Here is a 16,440-nt window from a genome sequence, read left to right on the forward strand (position 1 = left end):
TTTTAATATCATAATTTGTTTTGGATTCGATGCATTTATGTAATGAGGTTATGAAAAAATTGACCGAGTATTGGATTATGATTTCTGGAAAAGCACGGATAAGTCATATTAAAAAGGTAGAATTATCACGCAAAATGCTGTGTTTGAGGAACGATGTACCTTTCGAATTTCAAAGAAGACCGAAAAGTACTAATGATTTGAGAATGTGGAAAACAATAGAGTTTCGTTTTTTTTATTATATTGTGGACCTGTAGTACTAAAAAATATATTAGATAAAAATTATCATAATCACTTTTTATTAAACAAATCAATGTATAATACATAGTTATGCTAAATATAAATAATGCTGATACATTTAATGTATTATTTAAATAATATTGCGATCATAATATTGTTTAACTCTGAAATAAAATATAAAAAATAAAAGGTAGGGTCACTAAAAGTATTATGACAGTAGCAGTAAATGTTACATGCATTTGAATGAAAAACAATAATTAACATCTTATAATTAACATTTCTAAAACAGTAATTAATAACCTGTTAACTATTGCGAATATTGTAAAATGATAGAGGACTTTTTTTCTGAATTAAGTCCCTTCTGCCTCTTTGCGAAAGATTTATCGTTACTTTTGAAACACCTGTATACATATATATATATATATATATATATATATATATAAAACCGTGATTTTAACTAACGATACAAAAAGAACCATTTGAATTTCAACACTAATTCTATTCCAATTTTAAACAGAAAATCCAAATTTGAGATAAAAACAGATTTCCTAATTCTAATCGCAGTGCAATTTACCTACTTGGGACAAATATGAATTTCCCATTTTATTTCCATATAAAAATAACAATTTTCATGAAATAAAGGAAATGCGAATTTCTATATTGCTTCTATTTCGATTCTAAACAGAAAATTTGGGAAAAATAAGTTAATTAATTGGTACTTAATTGGTACCTCAGTGCGATTTACCTATTTGAGCATTCTAATCAGAATCTAAGATGTATTTGAGAAAAATTTGGGAAATTTCTATACTGGTATATATATATATACAATATATATATATATATGCGCGAGGGCAAGTCAATAAGTTCTTAGAAAATCTGTCATAGGGCACTCGTAGTGTCATGTCACATTACTTTTTGACAAGTAGCATCTTTCAGTTGATTACTGTCAAATTTTGAGCGGAATTCATCGCGTGGTTTCATTTCTGTAGACGATTAAAGCGAACAACCTTTGTATTTTTTGCATAATGAAAAAAAACGAGTTTCGTGCAGTGATCATACATCTACATATGAAAGGTTTAATGCTGAAAGAAATCAAAATTGGATAATGTTGGATAATGTTCATAGCACATCGGCACCAGCGTTTGCGACTGTATACAATTGGGTGAATGAATTTAAAATTTAACCACGTTAATTAATTTAACGTGGTCGTACATCCACATGTGATGCACCTCGTTCGGAACGTCCAATTCGGGAGGCTGTTACGCCAGAAATCATTGATAAGTTCACGATATTGTTTTGATTGATCAACGAGTGAAAGTGCGCGAGCTTGTTGAGGCCACAGGCATATCACATGGCACAGTGATTTCAATTTTGCACAAACATTTGAGTATGAAAAAGTTATCGGCAAGATGGGTGCCGCGTTTGCTCACTGGACCATAAGCGCGACTGTATGACGATTTCAAAACAATGTTTGGAGATGTTTCAATGTAATTCAGATGAATTTCTGCGTCGATTCATTACTGTGAACGAAACATGGATCCATTATTTCATACCCAAGACGAAGGAACAGTCAAAACAATGGACTTCACTGAATGAACCAGCTCCGAAGAAGGCGAAGACCGTGAAGTCGGCCGGGAAGGTGATGATCACAGTTTTTTAGGATGCACGCGGTATAATTCTTATCGATTATCTTCCGTCGAAGCAAACGATCAATGGTGATTACTACGCAGCCTTATTGGACTGTTTTAACAACATTTTAAAGAAAAAAATGTCCTCATTTGGCGAAGAAAAAAGTGCTCTTCCATCAAGACAATGCACGGGTTAACACTTGCCCGATGGTCAAATTCAATGAATTCCGCTACGAATTGCTTCCCCATCCAGTATATTCGATTTAGTCCCCTGCAACTATTTCCTGTTTCCAAACCTGAAGAAATGGTTCGGAGAAAAGAGATTCACCACCAGAGAGCAGCTCATCGAAACAGAGGCTTATTTTGAAGGTTTCACAAATCATATTATTCGGACGGCTTGAAAAAGTTGAAGAATCGTTGAATCATGTGTATCGAGCTGAAAGAAGATATTGAGAAATAAAAATGAATAAAAAAAAATGTATTTTGCTATGTTTTCTAAAAACTTATTGATTTGCCCTCATTTATATATAATATATAAATATGATTAATGATTTGATTAATGATATATTGGGTCATCTAAAAAGTATCCGCGGTTTTTGGTCACTAGATGTGTGTTGATGGTCATATATCTAATGACAAAGTACCGCGGATACTTTTTAGATGATCCAATATGTATCTTTCTTTCTTATATTATAATATAGAGTCACTAGGATTACTAGGGGTAATTGTGATAGAGGTAACTGTGGGGATAAATTTGACGTACAGTAATATTTGAATAAAAAATAAATTTTGGGATTATCTTTATCAAACACATTGAAGGTTTTTTATGCGTTCGATAAAAATAACCCGAAAATTTTTTTTTCATTCAAATGCATATCATATTTACTGTCACAATTACCCCTAATAACCCTACTTTTTATTTTTTATTTGAGAGTTAAATAATATTGTGAGCGCAATAATATTATTTAAATTACACTTTAATTGTGTTAACATTACTTATATTTAGTATAATTATATACATTGATTTGTTTGATTAAAAATGTGTATGAATTAATATAAAATTAATTTAGTAGACAGTATTATACAATTTATTTATAAATGACACAGAAGTATCAATTCAATTGTAATCATTTTATTAATGTAATATAGGAAAGACAAATATTCATTTTAACTTACATTCTTCTAAATTTAAACATAGTAAAATGCATTTTTGTTTAATTAAATTTACAAGATACGTTTTTACATTAGAAGAAAATTCGAGTATTTGTTTAGATTTCCCATTCAGAATCTAGTTTGCAAAACATTACACTTTTGGTCAGAATCTTCATAAATTTATCAACCAGAATGTATAATTTTTTTGGGAAATCCGACTGGATTCTAATCTGATCCCAAAAAATATTCTATGCGAGTAATGATACAAAAAGAACTACGTGAATTTCTGCACTGATCTATTCCGATTTTAAACAGAAAATTCAAATTTGAGATAAAAATAGATTTCCTAATTCGTATCGCAGTGCGATTTATCTACTGGAAACAAATGTGGATTTCCCATTCTATTTCCATATAAGAATGACATAATTTTATCATCGAGAAAAAGGAAATGCAAATGTCAATATTGTTTCTGTTTCGATTGTAAACAAAAAACACAAAATTAATGTAAAATTAGATTTACTAATTATATCGCGGTGTGATGTATTTATTTGAGCATTCTAATCAGAATCTAAGATGTATTTGGGAAAATTTTGGGAAATTTCTATGCGGGTTCCGTTTTTGTCATTGAAACAACAATTCACAAATGGCTAAACGTTTCGCAATGTCTCTTTCTCTCAATTCATGTGGGATTCAATTTCCTAGCTACTATATCATTGCTTTTAAACGTTTGCTAACGGTTGACATTTGATGTTAATGTTTTCATTTAATGTTTTCGATAACTCTTTGAGTTTGACATGAATCTTCTTGAAGTAATGCTTCCAATTCTCTATCTTCAAACTTTTTCGGCTGATCAGTTTTTGAATATTCTAAATCAATCTCTGTAAATTCAGATAGAGCATGCCTCTCATAAACCTTCATTAGCAAACGATGACTTTCAGTAGCAGATTTCTTGAGATTAAAACAGAAAAATAATGCTTCCCGCAAATGCTCTTTTTCTGGTATGAAACCCGACATTTTTAATACGATAAAAAATTGTGTTCTTTGCTTCTGATCAAATGTTACGTACTGATTATTAAAGCTTATTGACAGTACTTTCATATACATCAGCAGTCACTTTCGGCCATGTTGAAATACTGATTTCTCTCGGTCAACAGCTAGAATTAATTCAAGCACCTAATATTTAGTTACTTTCATTTTATATTTTGCGGACATTTCATGTGTTTTATTCTTCGAATAAAAACTCAGTTGCTTCAACTCAATGTCGAATTTCTTTAACAAAGTATTTCTGTCAATAAAGCAAATATCGGTTTGATCTATGGAAATTTTCTGTTAAAATAACAAAATGAGAGAATGCATCGATCATTTAAATTGTTTGTTAAATTATGTTAATAAATATACGAACTGCATATTGAAATTATTCAACAAAGTGTTTTGTTTGTTTCAAATACATATTTTGTTATCTCAACTTTATCTTTCGATATAGGTTTTATATATTTATTATAGTTCCAGAAACAAAATTTGGGTTGCTTGATACATTTGTAAATCTATATTTTAATTACTCTTTAATAAATAAAATTGAATTTGCATTTACTAAACTGTATACAGAGTGTCTCAGAACAAATCTTTGTCTTTAAAATGACGTATTCCTACATAATTCTAAAACAATTTTTCCTTTACCAAAATTCTGTGCATAGCTTTATTGTGTTTTCTTTTGGTGCGGTGCCAGTCCGCAAATTTAATTATTATTAAAAAGTACTTAAAGACCAGAACTCCGAGCGAAATCTATAAAAATCATCGGAACTATTGTAGAACTGTAGAAAAATGTTAAAAAGTCAGCTGAAACAGACTGTTAAAAGGTACTTTACTCTTGTAGTACGGTTCCAGCGCGCGGGTTTAATTATTATTTAAAATTACTTAGAATTATTATTGTTAAAACCTATCAGGAACTATAGAACTCATCGAGACCTATAAAATTTCATAGTTTTTAGTTGATTTTTTTTTAATCTTGCGGTGCCACGGGAAGTTAGCACCTCAAATTTTCAAGTGTTATTTTTTTTTAGCTAAATCAACGGAACTATTTATATAACCTATTTATATAACCTAATTATTTATATAATTTATTTATATAACTTATCAGAAACTATAGAACTATTACGGGCGCCAATGGAACTCTCAAAGCTTGCGGTGCCAAAAGATGAGATGCCAACTTCGCACACATGACACTCATCCTAATCCTTCAATGGATTATATCGAGTTGGAAAAAAAGTATAGGTGAAAGAAAGATGATAGGGGTTGTATTTTTAGATTTAAAAAGGGTGTTTGAATTAGGGTGTAGACAGAGATATTTTGTTAAAGAAAATGAAAAGTTATGGAATAATAGGGATAGTACTTAGTTTAAAAGTTATTTAGAGAACAGAACTCAAACAGTTAAATTTAATAGAAGTTTGTCAGATCTATTGCTGTGAAGCTGGGAGTTCCACAAGGATCAGTATTAGAACTGTTATAATTTTTATTCTATATAAATGACTTGACGAAAGTTCTTTGTGGCAATTGTGAAATTACGTTATTCGCAGATGATGCACTAATATATACAATAGGCCACACAAGCCAAGAAATAAATGATAATCTTAATATACAGATGCAAAAAATTGAGGAATGGTTGAAAAAATAATAGATTGAAATTAAATGTGAATAAAACCAAAAGTATGCTAGTTAGAGATATTAAAAAAGTATCAAAAAGCAAATATAAAAGTAAAATTAGAAAATATAGCATTAGAAGTGGTTAGTGAAATTAAATACTTAAGTGTCATTATATATAGAATTTAAATTTTGCAACATATGTTAACTATCTGGGGAAAAAGATAGAATCGAAATTTTATTGAATTAATATGAATTTAACACCATACATGAGGTATGTTGTTTATAAAGCGTTGATTGCTCTATTGTTTGAATATTGTTCGTCTATATTACTTAGTTTAAACGATTATAATGTGTATTATTTACAGAAATTACAAAATAAAGAAATAAAAATTATATTATGATGCAATTATAGAACATAAATTGAAGATGCTTGAGGAATTGCAATTTATGTCAATTAAGGAAAAAATTGAATACAATGTTTGTATTTTGATACATAAAATAATAAATGGAGATTGTCCAGGTTATTTAAAAAATGAGATAGAGCAAATAAGAAGGGAGAAAGGAATACAAACGAGAGAAAGAGAGATCAGAGAGAAATATACATATTAAAAGATGTAAAACTAGAGAGAAACGGAGAATATTATATGATGGATTTAAACAATTTACCTAATGAATGATTTGTACAATTTACCTAATGAAATAAAAAAGGAAAAAAGATTTAAAACTTTAAGAGAGCGCTAATGCCATATATGAGGAGTAGAGAGGAATAATGCAATATAGATGTATGGAATGTTTAAGTCTCTTTGGATAATTAATAAATAGGCATTATATTAGATTGTATCTATGCATTATAGCTATTGAAGCTAATAAAGATCAATTAATCAATCTCATGCCTTGTAAAGATATCGCAGCCGAGCTGGAAAAAGGCAGCATAATTTCGTGACTGTAAATTCCAAGATTCTCTACACCAAATAACAATAAGTTTTTGTTTTTCAATTGTATCACGATCACGTTTACAATTTTTGTTTTTCATATTAATTATACCACTTATAACGTTTCACACACACTTGATCAATTTACAAATGAATTTATCAGTTCGTTGTTATTAATCACTACCAATTAATTATTTATCGACTGAAAATTAAATCCAAGAAAGAAACATATAGCAATTAATAATCAGAAGTTTTTGTCCTTTTATGATCTGTATCGCATATCAATACATTCACGAATTTATCAACTTGACTGATTTTTAATCACAAATCTATTGACAAACAAATCTATTCGTTCACTACTATTAATCACTGCCGATTAATTCATCGGCAACTGAGAATTACTACTAAAAAGGAAACATTGCACGTGGTAATCATAAAATCAAATTTCATTGCAAAACTGATTTACACAAGCATTTGAACGACAAATCGAGGAATTTTTACTAACTTTATTACGATTAATCACAATAAAATACCATCGATTATTCGACGAGTTGAAATTGCTTGAGCACGTTATACACATATTACTCGATACTTGATGTAAAGAAGTTAATGAGTTAAATTGGCACTGAGTGCATTGGTTATTACTAAGGAGGATAAATGATGCTTATAGCGCGGCGTTGTGATTGCGAACACGCACTCAGTGCCAACCTAACCTATTGACTTGTTTACATCGAGCCTAGGAGATTGAGTAATTGATAGAGTACTTACGAGGGCAAATCAATAAGTACCCGTGTTAGTAATGAAGACGCAAGCTTTTCACAAAAATTTTTTTTATTTTTCAACGTGATCCCCTTTTAGGAGGATACACTTTTCCCAACGCTTCTGCCATTTTTTTAACCCCTCAGAAAAATACGATTTGTCGAATTCTGCAAAATAGGCCTCTGTTTCGGCGATGATCTCCTCTCATTCGACGTGAATTTCTTTCCATCGAGTTATTTTTTCAAATTTGGAAACAAGAAGAAGTCACAGGGGGCTAAATTCGGAGAGTACTGTGGATGCGATAACAATTCGTAGCGCAATTCGACCAATTTGGCTGTGGCGACTGCGGAAGAGTGAGCCGATGCATTGTGAGCAATCGCTGCACCCATCGGGCCGACAGCTTTTTCATTACCAAGTTATCATGCAAAATATTGAATGCCGTTCCGTACGACGCCTATGGCCTCTGCTACTTCATGCACTTTCGTTCGGCGATCAGCGAGAATCATGTCATGGACTTTTTCAACGATTTCCTCAGTAACGTCTGCCGGGCGGCCTGGGCGCTCTTCAAAAACAGACGAACGACCACGTGAATTCGTTGAATCAATATCTGACGGTTGTCATAGATGGTGAAGAGTTCCTATAGACGGCATTCAACTTCGTTTTTATTTCTTCGCACGTTTTTCCATCCAAAAATAAGGAACGAATCACGGATCGATTGCTCTTTTTCTATTGTATCGGAAAACACGCTCACTACGAATTGCTGTCAAATCAAGACTATTGCATGAATCACTCTGAAATTTTGTATGGCGTCGTTTGAAAGATGATAATACACGATGGTAATGCCAACTTGCATCAGCAACGTCGCCTGTCTTGAAACACGAGTACTTATTGATTTGTCCTCGTATTTCAGTTCTAGGATAAACCTTCTAAGAACTGTATAATAATATAGTATACAATGATAGTTATAACAATGGAAATAACAATTATAACAATAACATAGAATAAAAGAGTAGATAATAATTATAATAATAGCAGTAATAATAAAAAGAAAATAATAATAATAATAAAGAATAATAATAAAGATAATAGTATAGAAGAAATGAAAAAAAGAAGAAAGAGAAAGAAGCTAGAATACCTGACCAACTCTGTCGAATCCTCACATGACACGACGTCTCAGACGACAAAAATGAGCATGGCGAAAAGAAGTAAGTGACTGAGTTTCTTTGATCGCTTTGAATAGAGCATTCCAGAGTGAGGAGACTGCGTACGCAAAAGAGTGCTGATAAGCTGATGTTTTGCAATTCAGTACCACAAAATCGAGAGGGGAGACACGAGATGTCGCATGAGACCTCGAGCAGACCTTCAACCCATCAGCAAGATACGATGGAGTATTTAGAATTGAGTAAATTAAGCAACCTGTTAAATAGTCCCTTCTGTCATCCGAGGGCAGCCATCCCAACTCATCGTAGAAGTAAGATATGCCATCATCATTACGCAAGTTAAAGATCAAATGCATGCAAGCGTTCATCGTCCGCTTGATCCTAAGTCTCTGCTGACCGGTCAAGTCCGTGAACACCACAGAAAAACTCAGGGTTTCCGAAGTTATGTATTGAAAATCGAATGTTATAGGGTCGAATAGAAAAAAGGAGGAAGGAGAGAGCAAGGAGAGACAAGAGGAGAAGAGGAGTTAAGTGGTGACAGAGGGGATGGAGAGAGAGGAGAGGGAGTTAGAGAGATGAAAAATTGATTAAGGTCATTTAACGGAATGGTAGGAAGTTGACAGGTTTTCGGCTTAGCCAAGCCAACAAACCGAAGCTCAGCAGTCAGGCAAAGCCGAGCAGTCGAGGTGATGGAATTGAGTCGCTGAAACAAATAATTATTCTTAGATTCATTCAACCTTTGACTCACCTCATTACGTAGAGCACGGAAGAAGTCAAAGTTAGCAGGAAACAAATGTCTGCGAAACATTGTCTGGCAGCGTCACGTCTGCACTTAAGAAGTCTGATGGACAGGCTTAACTGTAGAGCAAGAGGCCTTTTTGCCTGAAATGTCCAAAGCAGAGCGTGAAGGTCGCGCACTTCCTGCAGATATTTAGTTAAAGTGTTGACTTTAACATCAAAGTCAAGCGAGTATGTTATCTCTATCCAGTCTAGGCCGCCAATAAAGGACTGTAATGCCTTTATATTACAAGAGGAATCGCGAGTCGAGATTAGTCGAGGAGAAAGACGGAGGCATTGATAGTCAGGAGGCAAGAGAGTCCTCGATGAGATCGTGCATCGAAAGGAGAGAACCTACTACTGATACGCTTTAACTAACGCTTGATCACTGACAAAGCAGTGACCGAAAAGGTCGACAAGCTCGTCGGGGATGTGAGGGCTTTAACCACGTCTACGACATGACAATAAGATCATAAATGCCCCGTGAGAAATGACAAGAAAATTCAGCGAAATAGGGAAGAAGGGACTGACAGTTCATATGGCACAAGCGAAATGCTTCAGAAGAAGAAGCGCCCCGAAGCGTACTAGAAAAAACACTCTGAATATTGAGATCAATTCATCTGCCGCGACCGTTCCCCAGAGAATTCATCTCCCAGCATCAGGACCAGCATCACGACCACGAGTGGTCGACCGCAAAAATCATCCAGACGTCACAGCAGTCACCGAAAGAGGACGTTTCGGAGGAGATCCCTGAAAAGAGAGAGAGGGAGCCAGGGAGAGAAAATATGTATACGTACGCGTATCATCGCGTATGACACATTTCACATGTACGAGCAAGTAGCTGATCGGAACTGAGTGTCGGACGATTGCACCTCTGCCTACCTTTCATAATTGGCTCGCTATTTCGTTTATAATTCAAAAACTGAGCTACGCATAGAATTTTGGCAAAGGAAAAATTGTCTTAGAATTGTGTCAGGAATACGTCATTTTAAGGGCTAAAGTTTGTTCTGGGATACTCTGTATATTGCTGTTTTAAATAATTTTTTGTGTGAATACGAAGTAGTTTTGTTGCTTGCAATCAACATTAATCTGAGATAAAGAAATTCATTTACATTTAACATTCACATACCAAAAAAGTATTGCGTTACAGTTGTGTTGCTGTGTTCGTTTTCACCGAAATCTCAATTTTGTTGGTTTAAATAGTGATTTATTTATAATAGTATCAAATTATTTTGTTATCGTACACATATTTAATTGTTATTTAATTAACGTCAATCACATATTTAATTGTTATTTAATTAATGTTAATCATTTCTCACAATCAAATTAATTCAAGAATAAAAGGTTATTGTAAGTAATCGAAAAAATTAGATTAGCTCGCGAATGGGCGTAGTTGCCCTAACGAAACCTGAGCGTTGCGCGCTTTACATTAAGCGCTCTTCGCTTCCTTTCTTCCGGCCTGGCGCGCACTGTACAGAGTTTGTCAAATCTCCTTTTCTTTCCTTTTTTTTCTTAGCGTGATTCGCACCATGTTAATGCTTGTTTCGCGCTTCTCTACCAAGGACTGCGCGTTTGAAGTAGAGCTCTGGCCGATTCTTCTGAAAAGGACTGTTGCGCGCCTCCTTAGCGTGCTCCGGCTTTTCCTTCATCCCGACTCCCGTATGTACCCTGAAGTAGTAGATGTAGGGTCGTTAGTCGCTTTTCTTATGAAGATATTTAATTAGGTCATGTGCTATTAAATGGGCAGATTAAGGCGAGACGGTTGGAGAGAGCAACTCCGGAGGACAGCGAAGGTGTTCTATCAACACGAGGAATTTAACCCCTCTGTGTTCAGATCTCCGAACTCACGGGAGCTCCCCAACAATCTTTCGTGTCCTCCGCCTTTGCTGCCAAGGCCATCACCTCCCCTCAAGCCCCTAAAGTGCGGGAAGTGACCAAGCTCCCCCTGACACATCGAAATCGCCCATGTGCATCCCCAGGCTGACTAAGGTCTCAGTTAAGCTCGCGTGATAAGACTCGAATCTTGTTCGAAAATAAAAATTCTTAAATAAAGACAACACTTCTCCGGTTGTCATTATTTATTTACTTTCTCTGGCCTTCCCGAATCGACTCTGCGTGATGACAACGCTCGCCGTAGCGAGAACGATGTCATTGTTCACGCGGCACTATTGAAACGCGCAGACAGAATCCCAAAAGAGCCATGGATACCATTCTATTTTCCGCTCGCGAAGTTCAGGCTCGTTGACATCCCCCCTCGACAGATGAAAATATAATAAAAATAAAATAAAATATATAAAAAAAGGAAAAAAGGCAGACTCCCTCCGAGTCCGGACATGACAATTTTGCCTACTAAATCGGTTTCAAAATCAAACTTCAAAATAAAATTTCGATCTTAACCTCTGCAGTAAAAACACATCGTAATGTATTCTGTTCGGATTGTTTCTCACGGATTGTCGTCCCATTTATCTGTCTGCGTTAAATATTGCATAAAGTATTCAATACATGAGCACATATTCATAATTTATCTAGGACCTTTACATCTGTAAGTTTGTAATTTCATTTAAATTATTTGTATTTTATCATATGCATTGGTTGTTTTTGACACAAATTCAGTTTTTATACTTGGTTTTTCGCAATTTCAATTTTTTAATAATAAAATATTTTACTTTTGGACTCTGCTTTTCTCGCCATCCAATGACGAAATAATAAAACACACTTGACAATAAGATGACGTTAAAGATTTAGTAATTTTATGTGATTTTATTTGTAATGTTAAATTTATAGTATTCAACCTATGATATGATATATTCACTTCATTAATATATTCACAGGTTTATCTTTCTTTTTATCTAGTTTTTAATTATTTTTCATATATTGACTGAAATGACTTATTGTTAATCAAATCGAAACGTTTCCGATTAATTTATAGATAAAAAAAACTAGTTTAATTCTTAATGTAATAAATTAGTTTATTTTTAAAGATCCAATAAACGTTGTTCGTATCTTTTGACTTTTCTAATTACTATTTTTTGCTTAGCAATCTTAAGTTAGATATTTTACATATTTTAATCTATGTTCTATATTCTATCTTCTATATATTGTATAATCATTAGTTATGAACAAAAATAAATAATAGTAAATCTTTGATGAATATGCTATGAAGAAGAAAAATACAAAAAATTATGTAAGACCGTCAAATTTTTTCTTCTCCTTTTTTCTTTGATTATTCGTTCGAATTAAATTTTTAACTTGTAACTTTTCAATTATTCTTTTTATTAATTTAACTTCTAATTTAATTAATTTTATTATAGATTAATTTATATCTTATTATAGATTAATTTATATTTGTATCTTAAATAAGTTAAATTTTCATGACAGTTAATTTTAATTTAATTTACTATAAAAAAAATATCTTAAATAAGAAATATTAAATAATATTTTGTGTACATTTTGGCCTTTTGAAAATTAAGCATCAACATGACATATTTAAACAAATTTCAATATTCTTGCTAATTTTTCAAGGTGTTTCACAAATACCACGAACATTTTAATAATTTTATCATATTTAAAAGGCCAAAATGAACACAAAATATTATTATCGTATATTTATACCATATACCATTACAAATCTTATTCAAGATTGGGTAAGATATTTTTTTTATACTAAATTAAATTAAAATTAACTGTCATGAAAATCAATGTAATTTCTTATCCTGAACTTTTTGTTAACATTATTGTATTTAAAAAATCAAAACTTATAAAAAACGCTATTTCTTTTACTTACACCTTTGTGAGCAAAAATTGACTTCTTTTTATTATAACATCCTTCTTTCCACTCTTCTTTCAATTCTTTACTGTGTCTTTATGTTTGAATGATTGATGGTCGACGATCGTTATCTTTTACATTTTTATAGTTATATATTTTCTAGTCGTGTCACTAGTTTGCATAAAATTATCAATGTTAATTAATTGCAACTTGGCAACGTTTGAAGAATAATGAAATACGTTGGAGGTATTAGTTTTTTTATTTGTAATTTTAATAATTTTTTTATTCTCAGCTCTTAAGACAACTTCGTTCTATTTTAGGAAATAGATATAATAACTATGGTTGATTGAGATTTTCGATGATGTAATTGCGATTGGCTATTTGCTTTCCTTAAAAAAACATATTATTATTTGAGAACAACTATATCGTCTAATAATTAGCGCATTATGCAATTGCATTGAATTAATTCAATAAAAAAATTTCTGTTTATCGGAGGAATGTCTGTACACTTTATCTTTATTACTAATTTTATATTCTTAACACGAAATTTGTTAAATTTTTCTGAACGTACAACATACTAATAATTGAATAATTTAATTGTCCCGTTACGCATCTTATCATTCTGAATTATTCTTATATACTTTGAAAATGACCTAATGATAGATTGAAATGTTTGTATATATATGATCCACAAGAGAGTTTAAAACTTTCACAGTTAACAACTAGCATTGATTCGTAACCCTTCTTCTTTTATTTTTAGTTGTTTTATTCAACTAAGCTTGTATTATTGTATTTTGTTAAGTAAAATGCATTGTAATTATGAAATAATTGTCAGCTATGATTTTTAAGAAAATTAATTTATTAGCCGTAAGAGAATTATTGATATCTATTACACAATACAACACACATTCCCTCCCGTGAAAAAATCAAAGAGATTCTAGTAGAAAGTAGATGTAAAAAAGAATACCGTGTCTTGGCGGTTTAACAGATCATGTCGTTCACGTTTTTTATGCAGCTATTTATCATATTTGCTTTATATTGGCTTTTTACAATTGTTTTAAATTATATAATAATTTTTTAAAATAAATAATTGACATTTTTGCATGTGAAATTATGTGATGAGTCTGAATACAAAAAAAAAACGAAAATGAGAATTGTTTTCATAAGGTAGAAGGAGTTTAAATTTTTATATAATAATACAATTAAAATTATTATAAGAATCTTGGTCGTTTTGATTTGTCGTTTGTACGATTCTGGTATTATATCACGAACAATAGACCAACAGTATTCACCAAGCATATATGTTTTTTTCTTTTAAGCGTTTCTCAATGATCGCAATGTCTTAGTGAAAGCGTTCATCTGGTAATCACTGAATTCATTCCAAAATTGGTGGAAAACTCAAAATGAATATAAGGAAAGTGTATGTGAGCGATGGTAACTTTTCATTGCTGAAATCCGAAAGCATTTCAGAAAAAGAGTTTGTTGTCAGTGTAGCGTTTAGGCCCAACGAAAATTTGCGGATGACGGTCAAACTATGCCTACTCTTTTTTATTTTCACAAATTTTTATACTTCGTATTACAACAATTATACGGAAAATTTTCAATTGTACAATTTTGATATATACTAGATACATAACGTAACCTGAATAAGACTTAATAGACTAATAAGAATTTAAAATAATCAAATAAATAAAACGATAAAAATCAATGTTGTCAATTTACTTGCTTCGATTTTTACTACAGACAATTTTGGAAATATTGTGTGCAATAACTGAAAAACTTTGCCAGAAGAATCAAGTGCTCGAACAAAATTATGAATGAGACCGAGTTTGTGAAGCGACGGCAAAATTATTTTCCTTGGATTAACCAATGGTTAACGTGATCGATAATGTCGAAGTAAGTCAATACGGGTATGCTTTTCTAATATTCTACTTTCAGAATTTTTTTGAATTTTTCATGGGAGGAAATCTATGCAGTATTATAAAAAGACATTTAATGATACTTAAAAAATTAACGACTTGATCTGGTAAAACGTCAAAACGAGGGTATTTTTTTTTACATTTACTTTGAGAATCTCTTTGATTTTTTTCATGGGAGAAAAAAAATCGATTTTTGTTGTACTGTGTTATGGAATATAATTTTGACATGTGACATCATACTAAAATTGTAATTACAGGTATTTGAACAATATCAAAACAATGTCAGCGATAGTACAGGACGAATTAGTGAAACCTATTGACAGGGCGGCGTGGCATGTGGAACACGTATTGAAATTTCCAAACTCGAGACATTTACGATATCATGGACATGATATGTCATGGATACATTATTATGCTACATATCTGTGCTTAGGTACAGGTTTCATTTTGTTATTATACATCTATTACATATTGTATGACAAAATTGTTAGCCCTTTTGTAAAAATGACATGTTTTAGTAACTTAAAACAATGGATAAATAACTTGAAACGAAAACTCGATTAAATATAAATGTACGAAGCAATGAAAGAAAATTGATCATATGCAATTAAGAGAAAATTTCTTTATATTACTTTTATAATTTGTGTATGTTTATAACAAATAAATGAATAATATATTGTTGGCAGAGAGATGTATCTTTTATTTATACTTTTCTAGAAAATAAAATGGCTATGTTTTCACAGTGCGCTTAGTTTGCGACCTATAACATAGATGTCTTTGTTTAATCTAGGTTAAGCACAGTGCAAACACATTCAATGTCTAAAATGCAGATTTAAAACGTCCTCAAGACATCATCAAGATGTTTTTTAGATATCATAAAGATGTCCTCAAGACATTTACTTAAGATACAAGTTTGTAGAGAATTGGTTTATTTAAAAGTTGCGCTTATTTTAGATAGCGTCTGCTTTTTTTAGTTACGTAAGGCTCCGCAGAGAAGAAAGGGCATTGCATTGGAGAGTTTTGTGTGAAAAAATTAAGTTAAGTCTTAAAGCAGACATGTTGAATGTATTAGAGACAACACAATAAAGTTTTCTTTTAGTAAAATCGAGAAGCAATTATTATATTAAACAACGTTTGTAAAAACCGTTTTATGTCACCTGTTTTTACATGCATGCAGTCTGGGTGTGTATAATTATTACATTTGTTTAATTACACTTTTTAGATATTTTAAAATAATTTTTCAAACATTTGAAAAATTTTAAAGAATATTTTTTAAATTTAGGTATTCAGTGTATTACAACATTATATAAAAAATTAATAGGAGGAAAAATATTATAGTATTTTATTTAAAAAAGAAGTCTGTTTTTTTACTCCTAACCAATTTTTATTAAATAATTTTTAGCCTCAGTAGTCTAAAGGTTTAGAATTTTCGTACGAAAAACAAGAGAACCAGGTTCGACTCTCGACTGA

The 16,440-nt window shown here is 31.8% G+C and overlaps 1 protein-coding gene across 1 annotated transcript in view; it reads left to right on the plus strand.

Annotated features, from left to right (window-relative positions):
* LOC105150925 (UDP-glucosyltransferase 2) overlaps positions 1 to 15,659 on the plus strand; it is a 158,342-nt gene extending 142,683 nt beyond the window's left edge. Inside the window, exon 8 of the mRNA XM_087406358.1 lies at positions 15,228 to 15,659. Within this exon, the coding sequence (XP_087262484.1) occupies positions 15,228 to 15,534 (307 nt within the window). The 3' untranslated portion in view covers positions 15,535 to 15,659. The remainder of the gene's footprint in view (positions 1 to 15,227) is intronic.
* Positions 15,660 to 16,440: the final 781 nt, after the last annotated feature.

This window comes from Acromyrmex echinatior, chromosome 5, assembly GCF_024713525.1.
Source record: "Acromyrmex echinatior isolate Ae372 chromosome 5, ASM2471352v2, whole genome shotgun sequence".
NCBI classification, from domain to species: Eukaryota; Metazoa; Arthropoda; class Insecta; order Hymenoptera; family Formicidae; genus Acromyrmex; species Acromyrmex echinatior.